The sequence below is a fragment of the Trichosurus vulpecula genome, chromosome 6 (assembly GCF_011100635.1).
Source record: "Trichosurus vulpecula isolate mTriVul1 chromosome 6, mTriVul1.pri, whole genome shotgun sequence".
In the NCBI taxonomy this organism is placed as follows: Eukaryota; Metazoa; Chordata; class Mammalia; order Diprotodontia; family Phalangeridae; genus Trichosurus; species Trichosurus vulpecula.
Window position 1 is genome coordinate 276,125,519 of NC_050578.1, and position 19,295 is coordinate 276,144,813.

The window sequence follows — 19,295 nt, forward strand, 5'->3', positions numbered from 1 at the left end:
GCTGAGAAGACCAAGTAAAAAACTAGAAGAAAAAGCGCTCAGGCAGAACCTTGGGCTGCACCCACACGTGGCAGTTGTAACGCAGATGGTGACCCCCACGATGGAGACGGGAATGGTCAGAGAAGGACCAGGAAAGGTCAGTGTCATGAAAATTCAGCAAGAAGCGAGGGCGGCCAGCATGGACAAAAGCCCAAGTTTGAGAAGCTTGAGGACTTGAGAACAGACCTTCAGCTTTGGCGTTTAGGAGATCATGGGAACTTGGGGGTAGGGGCTGTTGACATCAGAAGTCGGCCTGCAAAAGGAGTGGGAGCACCCAAGGGGGCAGCATTTTCCAGGAGTTTGGATAATGGGGGATGCCAGCAAGAGGTGGTGGCAGAATCCACAGAAGATCTTTTCAGGAAGGGAGCTGCGTGTGTCTTTAGGCATCAGGCAAGGACCCTAAAGACCAAGAAAGGTTGGAGATGAAAGGGGGGGCAGTCTGCTGAAGGACACAGATGGTGGGGGGCTCAAAGGAGCACAAAGAAGGTTTGTTCTTGGACAAGTCTTGGGGGAAAGCTTGGGGGGCTGGTGGCAGGTGTGATGATGTCCTCTACTGAGAGGGTGGGGGAGGCTCAGGAAGAGAAGATGGGTACAGCCAGTAGGGAGGTATACGGTGAGATAACGAGCTGGTAGCAGTCCCTTCTTCCAGTGCGCCTGGAGCACTGCTATCCAGGGCTAGGCTTTGGCGGGGCACCAGCAGCTATGGGACAAAGGTTTGAAAAGACCAGAGAGTAAAGGATTGTGCTGAGTTTGGACGGGTCACTCAGGATTTGAGGTGAAGAAGGCAGGAGACTCTGGCCAGAGCCTTGGAAGGACCTGAGAAATGGAAGGGTCAGGAGGCAAGTCTAGGGAAAGATGGGATGAGAAGACAATTCCTTGACAAAGGCGTTCTTGGTCGCCAGCATGGAACTCTTATGGGTAATGGTGAAACCGAGGGTGTGAACCCCCTGAAGGAGTCCTGGGAGCTGGGTAGAGGTACTGGGATATTAGGAGATCCCCTCACCTTAGGGCAGGAGTTGGGGGTGGGGTAGGTGGCCACAGGGGAGTTGGTAGGGAAAAGCCACCATGGTCTGGATTGGGGCAGAATGAACCTCAGAAAAGGAGAGGCTTCTGACTGGTGGCGACAGATGGAGAGTGTGGAAGTGGAATTGGGGAGGAGGGAGTCTTCTTCCCCTTCATTGACTGGCAGGGAGGGGAGGGAAAGCCAGTACTCTACTGAGTGGCCAAGGCTGTGGTGGTATGTTCCCTGGTGGGAGCATAGAGCCAGAGGATGGAAGGAGCAGAAGGACAAGTTGTTAATTCTGTAGTGGGAGTCCCAGAGTCATCGGAGGGGGATAGGCTCCATAACTGTTGGGGAGGGAACCAGCTTAGGATAGGTGGGTGAGAGGTGGCTTAGTTCTGACAAAGCTGTGGGCCCCAAAGCAGCCAGGGCCAGTGGCCATTTGGGGCAAGGGAAGATATTGGCCTTCCTTGACACCATTTGGGATTAGGCCCCACAAGGTGGGATTTCTTGGTCATTTCCTGACTGTCATCACCTTGACAGCTGCAGGAGTAACCCATGGGTGACTCGGGCTGGGCTTTGCAAAGATTCAGAGGCATTTTCACTGTCCCCAAAAGTTCACATGGTGATGGCAGAAGAGTGTTTTTTGAGCACCTTTGAAAACTGAAGGAAAAGGAACTTTGCTTTTTTAATAGTAACTGATACTTGGGGCTTTACAGATGGAATTGACTACTCTGGACAGAGTCAAAGCTACTTCTTGGATCAAAAACCCGGACGACAGTCTGACTGAGAATGATCCTCTGGTACGTCTGCGTCAGAGCAGTTGGGTTTGGCGCGTGCCGCCGTAATCTAGAAACGAGAGGTTCCGAACTGTCTTAGAAACCCTTCCCAACAGTAAATGTTTGTTTCCAAGCTCGCCAGGCCACTGCCTCCCAGATGAGTGGTGGGTCCCTCTGCCTGCCAGGCTTCCTCTCTCTGGTGATCCATCTCTGGCCGCACTCCCTCCACCCCAAGGTCATCCCTTCCCCTTTCTGTCCTACCCCAGCTTTTATCTTGTGGCCATGTTGTACTTCCCTTGGGGATGATCTCTGTGTCTGCCAGTCTTCTTGAGACCCCTGACAGCAGAGGGCTTTATCTGACAACCTTCTGATGATGGGTCTTGATCATGGCACAAAATGGGGGAATGCCCCCAAGGTCCTTTGGCCTAGTGATTGAGAACGTCCAGGCCAGTCTAGCCTGAAAAGGACTTCCCTGTCAATTATGATGAGATGCTCCAGGTGATCCTGTGAGGCAGGGAGGGAGGGAGTAATGAGGCACAATTTGCATCAATGCAGGGAATACCCCATCGGGGGCTCCCAGGCCCAGTCCTGTTGGGCAGGGTCAGTTTTCTGCCCTGCATAGCATGGCTGCTCCTCTGCACAGGGTGGAGCCCAGGATGCCTCACTCACTGGACCAGGTCTATATGGTCACAGTAGTCCTGATCTCTCAGGAGCTCCTATGTGGGCCAAGTCAGTGGGGACAAACAGCGCCCTCTCTTCTCCTCTGTGACAGGACATCAGTGACCAGGACATGTTTGGAGACAGCAGCACCACCCTAGTTGTGCCGGAGAAAGTGAAAACACCCATGAAGTCTGGCAAGGTGGATCTCCAGGGCTCTGCCTCCCCCAGGTACCTGTGGGCAGAGCTAAGCCTTGGGCCTTGCATACCCCTTGGTAGTGGTGAGATGTCATAGTCACCTTCCTCTCCTCATCTCTCCAGCAAAATGGATGGGGTGCACACCCCCAGGCAGAAAAGGAGCACCCCACTGAAGGAACGGCAACTTTCCAAGCCTCTGAGCGAGAGGACCAACAGTTCGGACAGTGAGCGCTCTCCTGACCTTGGCCACAGTGCCCAGGTAGGTGTCCAAGGGTCCCCAGAGCTTCCCCAGAAGTGAGAGCTTGGGGTGCACACAGATGGCAACAGGCATGCTTCCATTGTGCTCCATTGCATAGACGAGAACATTGAGGGGCAGGAGAGGGAACACATTTCCTCTTTCTGCCCAGCTAGTGACGGAGGCTGTTCCCTGGACACTCCCAGGTCTGATACGATTCTGTCTTTGACTGCTTGGTAAAGATGTGTGGTTATTCTGGCTAAAGCATGCATGCTTTGGCTCTTCCCAGTAGACTAGCAAGATGGGACTACTCCATTTAAGCATTTAGTCAAGGCCTGTTGATCTTTGCCCAGCATCAGCCCCAGGCCCCCTCCCACCAGCTGCTCTACCAAAGAGTCTGAGGCCACCCCCTGCCCAGGCCTGTGTCAAATAGTGTTTTTCCATGGTGCTGCCAGGGGCTCCAGCCTGGGTCTATAAATTGAGGATTCCGGAATGGGGAAATTTCCCATTTTAAGAATTGTGTCAGAAGTGGGGAATGCCGAGGGAGCTGGCATGTCTAGAGCAAGGCCACCAGGATGGCAAAGGGCTTGCAGGTTGCTGTAGTGTGAGGGCGGGGTGGAAGATGGGGCTCACGTTGGAGGATGGGTCCCAGAACATCTGTGTTCCAGGAGTGGTCGAGGGTTAGACTTGTTCTTGGCCCAGAGGACAGAGCTCAGAGCTGGGGAAAGGGGGAGGGCGACATCCCAAGGAGGTCTGATGACAGGAAGACCTGGGCTTCCTCCAGAGACAGTGTACTTTCTTGGGGCCTTGCCGGGCCAGGGCATCCTTGTCTATGTTGGAGTTGGACTGGATGCTTCTGTGCCCTCCTCCCCACCAGCTCCAGGACTCTTCCTGGTGATGCAGGCTGCAGGCTCTCCCATTGAAGGCTGGTGAGATTGTAGGGGTGCCTCAGAAGGCCACAAGCCAGGCGTTCACTGGGCTGGCCCAACTCCTGTCCCCCTGGTGGTGCCGGTCTTAGAGATGAGGCTAGCCCTGTGAGTGCCTGCAGGCCCTGTGTGGGGACTGAGATCCCTGTCCTCCCGCCCACTGGGCCTGCGCTGCCCCCACCACCGCTGCCACCCTGGCCTCAGCTTCTCTGTCCTCCTCACAAGGTTCTCCCCATCACCTTCCTGTTCGTCCCGATGCAGGTCACATGTCTTAGGCACTGTCCCCCACCCCTCCATGCAGAGGCCTGGTGCCCAAGACTTGATTCTCCTCCCCCTCTCTGTCTTCCCTAACCCACCCGTGCCATCCCCACGGGCCTGGGGGAGGACCTGATGGAGCACCTTTGCCCCTGTCTCTGCCTAGATCCCAAGAAAGGTGGTGTATGATCAGCTAAATCAGATCCTGGTGTCTGACGCAGCCCTCCCAGAAAATGTCATCCTCGTGAACACCGCTGACTGGCAGGGCCAGGTGAGGGAGGAGAGGGATGGACGCTCCATGGACTCTGAAGCCCTCTGGGCTGGTGACCCGGGCTGGGCCCCGTGGGCCTCCTCACCGGCCTGGACCTTGGCCAAGCCACAGTTTCCTCGGGTTTAAGATGAGGATCATGGCACCAAGAGTCCAAGGAACTGGATACACAAGGGTCTCATTGTGTCAAGCATAGGGCAAAGAGGGTCTCCCTGAAGGCCCTGGGACACAGGCGAGATTTCTCAGGAGCCCCTCCGGGGTTAGCCCTGCCCCAGATGCCTTGAGGGGCCAGTGAGGGCAGAGTCAGGGACCCTCATTCCCCTGGGCCAGCCTGACACACAGCCTATGCTGCCATTCCCAGTATGTGGCAGAGCTGCTTCAAGACCAGCGGAGGCCTGTGGTGTGCACGTGTTCCACCGTGGAAGTCCATGCTGTGCTCTCTGCCCTGCTCACCCGAATCCAGAGATAGTAAGGGCTCCAACCCCCTGCCCCTTCTCTGAAACCAGCTGCCCAACCCCTTCATTCAAGGTCCCTCCCCACAAGAAGCCCACCTGTTTGTGGCCTTTTGGGTGCCCGGGAGAGGCTGAAGGAAAGCAGTCCGGTGTCTTCTGCCACGCTTGAGGGTGGGAGCTGCAGGCCTGGCCCATCCCTGGCCCCACAGGCCCCCAAGTGCTGTTCACTAGGACCTTCCCTGCCAGGGCCAGCCCTCTCCCACCCCCTCCTCTCCCAGCCCAGCATGAGCAGCACCTGGGGGCCTCCTCACCATCACCCTCTTGCTCCCTCCTCAGCTGTAACTGCAACTCGTCCATGCCAAGGCCCGTGAAGGTGGTAGCCGTGGGCGGGCAGAGCTACCTGAGCTCCATCCTCCGGTTCTTTGTCAAGGCCTTGGCCAACAAGACATCTGACTGGCTGGGCTACATGCGTTTCCTCATTGTCCCCCTGGGTGAGTGAGGTGGTGCTGCCATGGGGGCCGGGATGCCTCATCCTGGACTGGTCCTGGGGTAGACCACGCTGAGGCTCTCGCCCACCATTGTGACGTTCCCCTTCGCCAGGTTCTCACCCTGTTGCCAAGTACATCGGCTCAGTGGACAGCAGGTACAGCAGCACCTTCCTTGACCCGGCCTGGAGGGATTTGTTCAGTCGCTCGGAGCCCCCAGTTTCAGGTAATCCCCCTGAGGAAGCACCGCAGGGAGGCAGGGGAGATGCCCCCCAATGCTCCCCTGCCCTGCCATTGGTTCATCGTTTGAGAAGTTGCCAGGGTCCCTTGGAGTCTTTATTCCCAGGTTGGGCCCAGAGGCACCCAGAGGTCTCTCCTCCCAAAGCCTTGGGGGTGAGCCCTGGGACTTGGTCTAAGTCCCCTGCACAGGCCTGGCCCTCAGTGAACTTGAGTCTTGGGGAGCCATTGAGGACCTGGGGCTGAGCAGCTAGTGTGGTGAGGAAGAACTCGAAGTCACTTGGGCTCACTACACAGGGAACTGGGGTGAGGGTGGGAGACCCCAGAGGAAGCAGTGGGCAGGGGGCTGATGACAAGGAAGGTGGCCGGCAGGGTCGAGAAGGGTCAGGAGAGCGGCCACAGTCTCAAGCGGCCTTCCCTCCACGGTTCTCCACAGAACCGCTGGACGTGGTGGGTCGTGTGATGCAGTACGTGAGTGGGGCTGGTGTGACACACCAGCTTCCTGTGGCGGAGGCCATGCTGACCTGCAGACACAAGTTGTAAGTACACATTTTCCCCTTCCCTGTGGGAGGCCCCTGGGAGCGCCCGCACTCACAACACCGTCTCCCTTTCTCTCCCAACAGCCAAGACGAAGATTCCTACCAGAAGTTTATCCCCTTCATTGGGGTGAGTCCCCCACCTTCTCCACCTCCTCCCATGAGCCCTCTGGGCTTTGGGGCTCTCCTGTGGGCCCCCAAACTCCCCTGGCCCTATATCATCATAGAGGGAATCCTTTCCTGGCCAAGACCCTGACAGTTTTGGGACTGTGGTGTTTACAGACTGAGGAGGGAATAGAGAGTGAAGTGCGAAAGCAGCTGGCATCTTTCCCTTGGCGGGGAGATGCTGTGGCCTGACCCGTGGACCTCTGCTGTGCACCAGGTCAGCGTGCATTGGAGAGGACTTCCGAGGCACAGACAACCAGGAAGCAGAGCCCTGTTTTTGTCTCTTCGAATGATTTCCCTTAAAATTACCTGAGGCAGACAGGTGTCTCCTTCCCAGGCCCCTCTCAGCACTCCAAAGCAAGGAGGGACTTCTCCAGAAGAGGTTGCCACCCCTGCTGCCCCTCAGCACTTCCAGAGCTGGTGGGCAGCTTCTGCTTCAGTGCATCTGTCCCCTTGCTAGACTGCCCTGGTTTCCTGAAGACCTAGAACACACGTGTCCTGGGATCCTGGAGCACTTCCTCCAGAGAGCGCCTTAGCGGGGAGCCCTAGATGGGCCCACAGCCAAGGGGGGCTGAGAGAGAACTTCCTAGGAGGGCGCAGGAGGGTCCAGAACAGAAGCCCAGGGTTGGGGGGCTGGGCTCCGTTATACGTAATGAGATGCAGCGCCTTCTCTGGACAGCAGGACCCCCTCCGTGGCCCTGCCCCGTTCTCTCTGCTGGGACCCAGGCCAGGCCCAGAAAGCCCCATGCCTTGTCAGGCTCCTCCAGACAGACTTGGGTAACATGAACAACATGCAGTTTGGGGGCCTCAGGCCTGGACTCTGTACTTCAGCCATACCCCCAGAGCCTTCTTGTCCTCTCAGAATTCTCTGGAGTTTTTTCTTTTTGAGGAAACAAATCCTAGTCAGGGTCAGCTCAAGAGGAGCTTTCTCTTTGTTCATTCTTTCTGATGCCTCCCTGCCAGAGTAGCATGGTGGGGAGGCACCACATGGCACGTGGCATGTGGCGCTGTGCCCTGGGATGGCTGGGCAGAAGAGGAGGCTTCAGGCCTTGCTTCCTCAGCCCCCACCGACACGGGGACAGAGGGGAGGAGCTGAACCTCCTCTTTGTTTCCTTCTCTCTAGGTGGTCAAAGTGGGCCTGGTGGAAGACTCTCCTCTCACAGCAGGTAAGATGAAGCCACTCTGCCCCCCCAGGTTGGGCATGTTCTCCACTGCAGGGTCACAGCTGCAAGGGCTCCCAAGGTCAGACGGGAGGACGGTCCGCAGGCATCCTGGGGTGTGGGGGAAGAGAGCTCTTTGGGCAACAGTGTCTTTCCCCCTCAGGCGATGGTGATGATGCACCTGTGGTCAGCCTCACCGTCCCCTCCACGTCCCCACCTTCCAGTTCTGGCCTGAGTCGTGATGCGTTGGCCACACCCCCTTCTTCTCCCTCCATGAGCAGTGCCCTGGCAGTGGTTGGGTAAGCATCCTTCAAGGTGAACCTGGCAAGAGGGTCGAGAGGAATCGCCCCCAAGGCACTCCAGTGTTCTGTCTCCTTGGTGTGGATGAGGGTGGGGGCCAGGCTTGTGATTTTACTGGTAGAAGGAACTCCCGAGGGGGGAATCCCCCTCCACTAGCTCAGGTTGGTGCCCCTTTGCAGCTTAGATGTCCTAGAGGAGCAGTGGCTGGCTCGGGGTCCTTGGAGGCATGTGTTGGTCCCGTCTCCCTGGCTCTGGGGCCAGCTCTGCCCACTACACCAGCCTGGCCATCTGCTGCATCTTTGTGGGGTGCATGAGCCCCATCAGGCCTTCCCACAAGATTGGGCCTTTCCCCGGGACAAGCCACATGAAGTTGGAGGGGGCTTCTCTCTACCCTGTGTGTAAGGGGTGGGGAGGGGGGTGGATAGATCCTGTTCCCTGCAGGGAAGCAGCTGAGACTTCCTTACTGACCCTCATCCATCTGGCAGCCCTCCCAAATGCCGCTGGTCAGCTCCACCTGCCCTTGGCCCTCTTCTCCTGGACCATAGGTTCCACCCTCATATGGGCTTCTCCTGGCTTGGCCCAGTGCCAGGAGTTGGGGGCGTGGGGTCAGCCCATGGCCCCGAGGACATACTTCCATCTCCCTCCATTGTCTCCTACTCCCTGGTCCTTTAGGAGGCCTCTTTGTCTCTGATCCAGGCTCCGGGTCTTGCCCTGCTTTCCTTCCCCATCCCAGTTTAATATTTAAAAATGAGAACACCGTGCAGGAAAGAAGATGGGAGGGAGCTGTGGCGGCCTCTGCACCTGTTATGTCTGGCGCCTCCTTTCAAGAAGGCATCAGCTGCTTTTCCCCTGCGGAGCTAAAATTATCCTAGCACTCAAGCTGCCATAAAACAGTGGGAGCATGCAGTCCTGGGGGCCCTGCCACCCCTCCTGCCTCGGAGGATCTTCTTCCTCTCTGTGTCCATCACCTGCCCCTGGTATATGGTCGGCTGCACCCTCAGAGCCTCTGGAAGCCTCGTATCTGTCTCCCTACCTCTCCCAGGCCGTCCCCCCCCACATCTGCCAGACAGTCCCCAGACCCCGAGATGACCAGGTCACTCCCCTGCTGAGACATCTAGCGGACAAAGGCCTCTGCACTGTAGCTTCCTGGGAGCTCCCCTCAGGTGTTTTACTTACCAACATTTGTAAAACAAGGAGGATTGAATGAGAAGGCCTGGAAGATCAGGCAGAAGCCCCCACCCCCAACCCCCAGGATGCATTGGCAGGAGGGGCCCCTCATACCTGGAGTGCCTCAGCTCCTGTGCTTGGTCATGTAGAATGCCTTCTGGTCTTCCTGGTGCCAATGCCAACAGGAAGCACTCATGTGTGCTCTCTCACACACACACATTCTGCACTCACAGTGTCTCGTGCACACGTTCATAGTCACGCACACACAGGGCACACCCCCCAATGGCCTGATATACCCCCAGCAGCTCCCAGGGGAACCCAGGCTCTGCAGCTTTTTGGCCAGGCTGCCCAGTTAAGGGATCTGTCCAGAGAACGGGCCAGAGCTTGTGTATTTTCTGAAATCTCTTTGAATGTGCTTGCTTGGGCTTCTCACAGTTCTTCTTCCCATCCCCCACCTGCCCTGCCCCAAGAAGAACAGAAGCCCTCTGAGGGCAAGCCTGCTCCATGTGGTCTCCTGGCCCTGGCCCGCGTCGGCGCTTGGTAGGTGGAAGCCAGTCCAGCCTCATCCATTTCCCTCTGTCTCCAGGAGTCCCAACAGCCCGTATGGGGACGTCATCGGTCTGCAGGTGGACTATTGGCTGGCCCACCCCGGGGAGCGGCGGCGAGAAGGAGAGAAGAGGGACGCCAGCTCCAAGAACACCCTCAAGAGCGTTTTCCGCTCGGTGCAGGTGTCCCGGCTGCCCCACGGCAACGAGGCACAACTCTCTGGAACCATGGCCATGACCGTGGTCACCAAGGAGAAGAACAAGAAAGGTGAGCAGGGGCCACCCTCGGCAGGCCCAGTTCTGCGGCTCCTGGACTTCGCTTTCCCACTTAGAGTCGGAGAAATGGAGTCAGGCAGCTGTCACTGTCTATTCACTGTGCTGGGAGAAGGGCCACAGGGACAGGCCTGAGCCAGGCTCTGACCCAGGGGGCGCTGCCCCCACATGGATGAAGAGCCAGACTGGGGTCAATGTGCCCAGGGTTTCTCCAGGAAGCCCCAGGCCATGCTTTGATTGGGAGGTCAGAGGTGTAGACAGGAAGAGACCTCCCCGCTTGGCCGCAGCTTGAGGTGGGTGAAGAAATGAGCCGGCAGGATTCAGGGTCTGAACCCCCCAAGCCCCTCCTCAAAGCCTGGTTAGCTTGAGCCTCAGGGCATATTGTGCTAGCACCTGCCATGGGGCCTTGGGTCCCTGCCCCCTCCTCTCAGGTTCTAGACCCCTCGAGGTTGTGCCGTGCTGGGGCAGTCAGCCTGGCAGAGGCAGCGGGGCCCTGAGTCAGAGCTCACCTGAGCAGGGAAGAAGGCTGAGCCCACCCTGGCCATGGTCCCTCCCTTCATCTCTGTTTCTCTCTTCCTCTCTCTTCTTCCTGCCTGCCCTGCCCATCTCTGGGTCTTAATTAACACCCACACAGGCCCCTGCATGACAGTGTACTTTCACTGGATGTGGGCAAACTGCCTGCCCTCCATCGCTTCCCAGGGGACTTTCGGCACTGAGGAAAGGAGGGTGGGGACAGTGTGGGGGTGGTTGTGCCAGTGGCCCTAATGGGTGCCATGCTTCACAGTGCCCACCATCTTCCTGAGCAAGAAGCCTCGAGAGAAGGAGGTGGACTCCAAGAGCCAAGTCATCGAGGGTATCAGCCGCCTCATCTGCTCGGCCAAGCAGCAGCAGACCATGCTGAGAGGTGAGGAGGGGTGGGGGCGGGGCATCAGGGAGGAGGCGAGGGGGACGGCCCCCCCCCCAACTGAGTGCCCAGAGACCTCACCCCTGTCTCCTGCCTTCAGTGTCCATTGACGGCGTGGAGTGGAGTGACATCAAGTTTTTCCAGCTGGCTGCTCAGTGGCCCACCCACGTCAAGCATTTCCCAGTGGGCCTGTTCAGTGGTAGCAAATCCACCTGACCGCCCTGCCTCCAGGCCGAGGACCCCACTGTTCTCCCTTTGTGTCGTCTGCTAGTCCGGGCTCCTCCTGGGTGGGAGGGGGATGCCAGCAGGCCTGGGACCTGAGGGTCCCCTTCCCTTGCACTGGGGTCTACCTCTTCCCTTGCCCGCTCCCGAGGGACACTGCCACTGGGGAAGCTGGTCACTCTCCCCACCCTCCTGTATCTTTCCTCCCCCTCCCCCACTTGGGCCCCGAGCCCATCAATCACTGGAATTTAAGCAGACTTTTCCAAGGGGGCCCCTTCATTGGACCCCACCCCTACCCCCTCCTGGAGTCTTGAGTCCACCCAAGGGACAAACCATTCCTGGCCCCTGCCTGGTTAGTTACTAGCCTCTCTGCATTTAAGGCCACTGTCTCCCAAAGTTGCTTGTCCCCCTCCTTTCAGGCTGCGGTCCCCTGTGGGTACCCAGCCATTTGTCAGGAGTTAGTTCATTGCCCTCCTGTCCCCACAAATATCATCTCTGCCTCAAGTCAACTTGGCTTTCCCAAGGAGACGGAAGGGTCAGCCCAGGACAGAGGCAGGCTGGGCAGCCGTGCCTCTCTGTCTCCTGCTGCCCCTTCCCCCCACAGGCCCTACCGAGTGCCCCCAGTGTCCCCAGGAGTGTCTGTGTCAGTGTGTGTGTCCTTGAGAATTCATTGGCTCCTGTTCCCCAGTGCCCCACCCCTCTGTGACTCCCATGCACTCCAGGCCTTGTGCCCTCCAGCTCCTCCATTCCAACATTCCTGCCCACCTTGCAGCCTCATCCTGCCTTTCCCAGGCTCCAGTCCTGGCACACCAGCCCAGTTGTCTGTCTTCGCCCCTCCTCCCTCTGTGAGCCCCTTGCCCTAAGGAGCAGCTTCCCCATCGGAGCCAAGACCCTGCTAGGATCCCTCCCCACAGCCTCCTCCTGGACCCAGGTGTCTGAACCCTAGCTTCCTCCCCCCCGCCCCACCCCAGACCTTGGGGGGATTTTATTCCGAGGGGAGGGGGTGCTACAACAGTCAGTCCTCTGCTGTTCTGTCCACTGAGAGCCTCTTCCCTACCCCCAAGATCGTCCCAGTCCCAGAGGTTTGGATAGAACTTTGTTCTGAAAGACGTTATCCTAGCTCAGCCCTCCTGTCCTGTTACTCAGTCCTGCTGTCCAAAGCACCTTGCCTGGGCGCAGCTCTTCTCTCAGTTGGGGCCGTGGGTATGGGGGGAGTTGCTGTTGGATTTTTCATTCAATAAACTGGTGATTTCTTACCAGCCGCCTGGGATTGTATGTGTCTCCTCTGCAGCTCTGCCCCTTAGCTAAAAGGCAAAAGATTGACTTCCTTATTTCAGGGGAAGGGATGGCTGCTTCTCTGCCAGGCCCCAAGCACTGCTGCCCTGACGCCCACTCTTATTCCAGATCTGCACCCTAAAGCAGCGGCTCCACGTTTGAGCCCATGAGCAGCTACTTCATCCCTGGTTGGAGAAGGCTGGGCTCTGGGGAGGGAAGTGGCTGACCACTCTATATCATCTGTCCCCTTCCCCCTCAGAAATGTCAGGAGGGCCCAGGGCCAAGGCAGAGACTACAGTGATCCTCTACTTCTTCCAAGGATGTGCCAACCATCCCACCCCACCTCAGCACACAGCTGAGGTCTGGGAGGCCTGGGTGCAGCCAAGGTTCAAGGCAGTAGCTCTGTAGACCCCAGGGGTGGGGGAGGAGAAGATTAGGAGGCCAGGAAAATGCTCTTCATCCCAGGGCCTGGCCCCTGGAGTTGAGGGCCAGAGAGAGCAGGAAGCCACCAGGGCCCAGCCTCCTCCCTCCTCACTGGGCCCCAAACCTGTGTGCTGAGTTCCTCCTGCAGCACTGAGGCCAGGGCTTTGTAATAGCAAGCACCCTAGCACACCCAGGATGGCCTGCCAGCACAGGTTCTTTGATCTGCTTTAATAAAGGAAAGACGGTTTCAAAGGGGTTAACAATCCTACTTTAATTAAAGATATTTCATTCACTAGTTCAGGTGAAAGGTCAGCAGAGAATTAGCACAAAGATCCAATAGACGGGGCTCCAGTGGTCTGTATCTTGGTACACACTTAAGTATTTACATACATCACCGGCCTGGGCAAGCACCAACATCTGAGTATTGGGGGGGGTCCTTAATAAGCGGCTACCCAGAGTCTCCTCCAGGAAATCAAAAGGTCCTTCTCATGAGCAAGCCCCTCAAAGCAAAGTCTCATTTCAGAATATATATACACCTTCAGCTAATAGACTCGGAGCCAGAATGCATCATAACTCTTCTGACTCAGTGCCTAATTAAGTTTAGTACCAAAAGGTGTGAAAGCCTTCCTGCAAGCAAACCTCCCAGTTAGCAAGCTTCCCCTATGGCAAGTTCCTCCCCCAATGGGCTGTATGAGACTCAGGATGTTATCACAGCTGTGAACTGGGCCAGAGCTCAAAGCAGCAGGACATCCGTGATTGAAATACCTGTGTACCTTTAGACCTGGAAACATGGCCCCTATTCCAAGGGAAAAAGGGAACATGTGGTCACATAGGCCTATTAATGGACAGGGAAGATCATATATTCCATTGACCCTACAGGCTTTTACCTCCAAAGTTTTGAGAGGTCAGTCAGAGGTATGGGGCCCAGTGTCAAGGACCAGGGCAGGGAAGCCTGTTGGTTAGCTCTGTTCTTTTTTCAATCCACTCACGCCTGGCCTGAGGCCCTGTCTCATCTGGTTCTCTGCCTGTGGCCTCTCGACTTCTCTGTCAGCTAGTCGAGTGGGGAGAATGGGTTTCCCTCTCACCTCAGCCCCTCCCTGGCCCCTTCTCTACAGCACTGGATTTCAGGATCCCCATACATTCAGTGACCTCCACCCCTTTATTTTTCCCCCACTTAATAGTATTTTTTCCAATTACATGTAAAGATAGTTTTCAGTACTCACTTTTATGAGATTTTGAGTTTCACATTTTTTCTCCCTGCCTCCCTCTCCTCCCCAAGACAGTGTTCAATCTGATAAAGACTATACGTGTACAGTCGTATTAAACACTTCCACATTAGTCATGTTGTAAAGAAGAATCAGGACCAAAGAGAAAAGCCATAAGAAAGAAGCAACCAAAAAAAAGAGCAAACGGTGCGCTTCGTTCTGCATTCAGACTCCACGGTTCTTTCTCTGGGTGTGGACGGCATTTTCCATCACAAGTCTTTCGGAATTGTCTTGGATCATTGCATTGCTGAGAAGAGCTGAGTCCATCATCGTGGATCATCACACAGTGTCACTGTTACTGCGTACAGTGTTCTGGTACTGCTGTCTTCATCCAGCATCGGTTCATGTGAATCTTTCCACGCTCCACCCCATTTCTAACGGGACCCACGTGGAAACCAGGAGAACTCTGGGCAAAGCAAAGAGGACTTTGCATATGGTCGGTTTACTTGAGGTGGTCAGGGACCCCCCAAACATAGAGGGGTGACCAGACAAGGGCCAAGTGATGTCTTTGGACAAAAGTACTGTCATTGGAGTTCAGAGGAAGGCAAGGACGGCTGAACCCCAAAACTTCTTGGGAAAAACCTCAGTGTGACCACAGACTCCACAGCTCCCACCTCTGTGACCCTGGCTGAGTCACTTAGCCTGCAAATGAATGAATCCATGTGTGATCGTTTAATAAGCGTTTCCTTAGGCTGCAGCGACAAAGCCCATGACATTCCATCTTCTTCATTTCTGTTAATAAAACCATCTTGGGTTGATATTGTATCCCTTGACGTGCTGGAAGCAAGACTAGCGGTTTGGGGGGCTTCCTGCCTATCAGTGTCAGTTGGTAGCTGGTGTCCATGGCCGGGATAATAAATGGCTAGAAGTTATATAGGGCTTGCTGTGTGCCCAGGACTATGCTAGCTGCTTTATAATGATTGTCTCAATCTTCACAACAACCTTGGGAGAGAGATGCCATTATTATCCCACAGGGATAACATACCTTCACCCCACCCAACTACTGGGCTCTTCCCACTCCCATTCCCCCTCCAAGCTCCCCAGAGCTGGCACAAGGATGGCCCATTAGCCGGGGTGGTGCAGACAGCTTCTGCAAATACTTTGGGGTGATGCTGTTTCGGGGCTCAACCTCTCACAGATCCAACAGAAACACCATAATCCCCAGGGCACTCTCTTGCTCTCAAGCCTGCAGCAGCTCCTTATGCCTATACAATTAAGTCCTAACCCTAACCCTAAACCCAACCCCACCCTACTTGAGGATACCATTTCATCTCCCACTGTTCTCCACACAGATCTCCATCCAGGCCCCCCTCCTCAGAGATGGCCTCTCTGCCACCACTGGTCTGCCACTCACACTCAAAGCCTAAGCTCAGTTCCCATCTGCTAGAACCTTAAGAGTGCTAATCATTTAATACCATTTTTGTAACTTCAGTAAGGGCCAGAGCCTGAACTAATGATCAACTCGAAGAAGAGCCTGGACCTAAGCTTCTTTGTTCTCTGAGTAAACTCAGAGAATGCCTCCTCCTATGTCAACAAGGCCAGATCAGGCTCACTTAAGGGCATTTGCTGTCTGTTAGCCATTAAGGATGAGACCCCTAACCCAAGAAACCATCTTGCTTAATATTTTATGGGCATATACTATGTTATGGAATGTTAATGGTAAATTAAACACAGAAACACCAGGTTGTTTCAATTGACATTTTGTCAACTCTCTTATCTTATTGTATTTACAACCTATTCAATTAAGAAAAGTGTTTCTCTTGTGAACATACACAGGGAACATAAAATTGAGTAACACAGGTATGCTAAGTTGGAACTAAAAAAATGTATTTAAACCTCCTCATTTCTTTGTTCAGGCAGTCAGACTTTTTCTGGCTCCATACATGTATGTATCTGCTACCTTCAAGGAAATAAACTATACGAATTTATATATCACCTAGCTCCATTTGCCTCCTTTAACCAAACTTTCAGGTCGACAAGAGTTAGACACTCGAGTCTAATAGTGTGTGATTGGTAAGTCCAGTTGGCACCTTCTGGCACTTGGTAATACTCAGTATTCTAACTGATTTCTCTGTTGTTCCCGAAGGCCTTCCTCCTCGGCCTAAGTCCTTAGAAGCTCTGACAGTTTCTGCTAAGCTAAAAAGGCTCGGGTAAAGGTCTTAAGGCATAAACAAGCTCCTCACCATTAGTTGATAATTCTTTGGCACTAGAAACCCATAGAGCAGAGTAAAAAACAAAATGGCCCTCAGCCCTGAGGGGCCCTCTTCCCTTTCATTGGTGAATCAATCACTTAATTAAAAGCTTTGTTAAGTGCTAACTACTACATGCAAACTTATACCCTGCAGTGTACAAATAGCATATACTATGTACTATTTGTGTCCCTTGTGCTAAGAATAGAAAAGCAGTAGAAAAATTCTTGCCCTCAAGTTGTCATTTTAATGGGGGAGACATCCCAAGAGGGTAACAGGGCTGGGGAAAGGGAACAGAGATGAGCTAAGAGCCCCAGGTGTGAAGTCATACCTTAATGTACTTATCTAATGCCAAAATGGCCTGTTGTTGGGTAGAAATGAAAGCAGAAGACCAAAAGCACCATCTTGGCTCAATGGAGTGATGACTTCCAGGTTCTCCTCCTTTCTTAAGCACCAACAACACAAGGAGGAATAGTTCACATTGCTCCTGACCACAGTGTTGCATCACAAAGATAATTGCTGCTTCTGAGCCAATCCCTATTGCAAAGGATTCGGGACAGGGCAGAAAATGTCTAGAAAATTCCATTAGACCCTCCGTTGTGTTATGGGTGACTTCAAAACAAAGATGGGCGTAGCCAAGGATGGCAAAAATACGTTGGAAAATATGGCTCAGATTAAGAAACAAAAGAGTTTGAAGTCAAGGAGGCTTACATGGAAGCTTTACACCTCTATATAATAAGCGCTTTATTCCAAAAAAGAATGAGTAAGTGTTGAATGTGTTTGTTGTAGGGTTGTTTTGCAGTTGTGTCTGGCTCTTCGTGACCCCATTTGGAGTTTTCTTGGCAAAGATCCTGGAGAGGTTTGCCATTTCCTTCTCCAGTTCCATTTTACAGATGAGGAAACTGAGGCAAACAGAGTGAAGCCACTTATGAGGGTCACACAGCTAGGAAGTGTCTGAGGCTGGATTAGAACTCGGGAAGATGAGTCTTCCTGATTTCAGGCCTGTGTTCTATCCACTGCACCATATAGCACCAAAAAGTGAAACTGACTATATCTAAGGGACCCTAAATGGGGGGTGGGGTGGGGGGAGTCCACTTCCAAATCAGTTGTCTGCAAACGTTTTCAACCATTGCCTTTTTAGAACGAAGATCAAAACGAAATTAGAAGAAAATACAAAGTCAGAAGGTGGAGGTAAGCAGACCTGAGACATCTAAACAGTCGATGCTGAAAATAGGAGTTAATGGTGCTAAACAACTCTTAATCCCTATGGAAGTTCAGCAGTTCTCAGCCTCTTTGGTGACTTTCCTTTGCTCTGCTCCCAGCTTCCACAAGAGAAGGGGGAAGGAGAGAGGTGGCTGGGAGGGATTTAGCTACTGAAGCAAGTCAGAGGTTGAATTTGGGGAAAACTTTGGCAAAATTGGGGGGTTGGGAATGTAACACTTGTGAGATCCAGATGTGGTTCAGAGTCTCCTCCTAGACTATAAGTGATTAAGGATAGGGGAAGATTTAGGAGGCTGGAGGAGGATTAGGGAGTGGGAGTGAATCCCACCTGAAGAGGCAGAGTCAAGAAAGGCAGGGAGAAAGGAGCTGGAAACATAGAGAAAAGGCTGGGCACACAGTGAGAGGATCCCGTTCATACAGGCAGCACCTTGAGAAAAGAGACAAAATCTTCACCACTATGGAGGAGGGAAAGTGGGCAAGGACAAAGCCTAGAGGGAACCCGGATGTTCCTGCCATAGCTGTGTGTCTGTTATCTGTGTTCCACAGTAGACTGTTCTTCAAGAACACAAAGGAACCAAAAAAACCCAACTCTGCACACGCCAGACTGTTAGGGAGAATGAACAACTCCATAAAGGGAGTGGGGAGAACTTGGTCCTTCTGTTTGAGCTCTGGAGTTCTGAGATACAATGGACTAAGCCAATCTGCGTCCACACTAAGTCTGGCATCAATATGGTGAGTTCCCAGGGTCCAGGGCGGTGGGAGGGCAGGCAGGGAGCAGCCAGCAGGCTGCCTTAGGAGGGACAAACTGGCCTAGGTTGGAAATAGAGCAGATCAAAGAAAGGAAGGAAGGAAGGAAGGAGAAAGAAAGGAAAGAAAGAAAGAGAAGATCCAATGAACTAAAATGTTTCAGGGGAGATCAGGAGGGATGGGAGATGCTGAAGAATGAAATTCCGAAGATATAAAGGGAGACAATTCCAATAAGAAGGAAAAAAAGGAATTTACCTAAAGAAACCAACGTGGATGCACAGGAAACATCTTCTTTATATACACACACATGCACATATGTACATATACATGCATATACACATGCAGACACTCATACACATACACACGTAAGCATATTGTGGGTACAAAAGATAGGAACAAGCTAAAGCCAACCAAAAAGCTGTTGGGTTGTTTATTTGTTTATTTTGCTTTTGTAGTTTGGTTGAGAGGAAAAGAAGATTCAAAGAAGGTTCAGGTCCTTTGCTTGAGGTAGATGAGATGAAAACTAACAACAGAAACAAAGCAGAACACCTTGATTTGGGGGTTTCTGTTTTCTCTGCAAATGAGAGTGACTTTTCCATTGGAAATGACTGAACCAAATCACTAGCATGGTGATAGATCAGGGCTCACTGCCTTCAGATGCCTTCCACCCTCTCCTCCTGTGTCCCACGGTGACCTCACTCCCAACTACGGCCAAGCCGACAGCCGATCTCATTTCATCTTGTCTCCTCCAACAGTTTGCCCAGGTCATCCCCATACTACCAGTTCTTTTCTATCTCTCCCTGCCTGACTGCTTCCCTGTCTCCAAACATGCCTAGGCCTCCCCAATCCTGAAAAAACCTTCACCTCAACCTTCCATCTTCCCATAACTGTCAGCCTATGTCTCTTCTGACCTTTGTGGATTAACTCCGTTTACACTGGGTGTCCCCACTGTCTCCCCCCCCCTTTAACCCCTTACAGTCTGGCTTCCAATCTTATCATTCCACCAAAACTGCTCTCTCCAAAGTTACCCATGACCTCATAATTGCCTTTTCTCAATCCTCATTCTCCTTGACCTCTCTGCAGCCTCTGATGCTGGTGATCACTCTCTCCTCAATATTCTTTTCTTTCTACATTTTTCAGACACCCCCCCTTCTGGTTCTCCTCCCTCTCTAACCACCTCTTCTCTGTCTCCTTTGGTGGATCCTCCTCCAGATCACTTCCTCTGACCCTAGGGGTCCTTCGAGGCTCTGTCCTGTGCCTTCTTTTCTCCCTCTATAGTGCTTCTCTTGATCTCCTCAGCTCCCATGGATTTAATGATTCTATGCTGATGATTCTCAAATCTACCTTTGCTGCCCCCATCTCTCCACTGACC

The 19,295-nt window shown here is 53.7% G+C and overlaps 1 protein-coding gene across 1 annotated transcript in view; it reads left to right on the forward strand.

Annotated features, from left to right (window-relative positions):
* The window catches only part of PACS1 (phosphofurin acidic cluster sorting protein 1), a 99,314-nt gene extending 87,254 nt beyond the window's left edge, over nt 1-12,060 (forward strand). The window contains exons 11-24 of the mRNA XM_036762819.1: nt 1,759-1,842; nt 2,591-2,706; nt 2,797-2,932; nt 4,256-4,360; nt 4,719-4,825; nt 5,146-5,300; nt 5,410-5,520; nt 5,968-6,070; nt 6,155-6,197; nt 7,356-7,398; nt 7,556-7,691; nt 9,446-9,672; nt 10,462-10,581; nt 10,682-12,060. Of these exons, the coding sequence (XP_036618714.1) occupies nt 1,759-1,842; nt 2,591-2,706; nt 2,797-2,932; nt 4,256-4,360; nt 4,719-4,825; nt 5,146-5,300; nt 5,410-5,520; nt 5,968-6,070; nt 6,155-6,197; nt 7,356-7,398; nt 7,556-7,691; nt 9,446-9,672; nt 10,462-10,581; nt 10,682-10,797 (1,602 nt within the window). The 3' untranslated portion in view covers nt 10,798-12,060. The remainder of the gene's footprint in view (nt 1-1,758; nt 1,843-2,590; nt 2,707-2,796; nt 2,933-4,255; nt 4,361-4,718; nt 4,826-5,145; nt 5,301-5,409; nt 5,521-5,967; nt 6,071-6,154; nt 6,198-7,355; nt 7,399-7,555; nt 7,692-9,445; nt 9,673-10,461; nt 10,582-10,681) is intronic.
* Nucleotides 12,061-19,295: the final 7,235 nt, after the last annotated feature.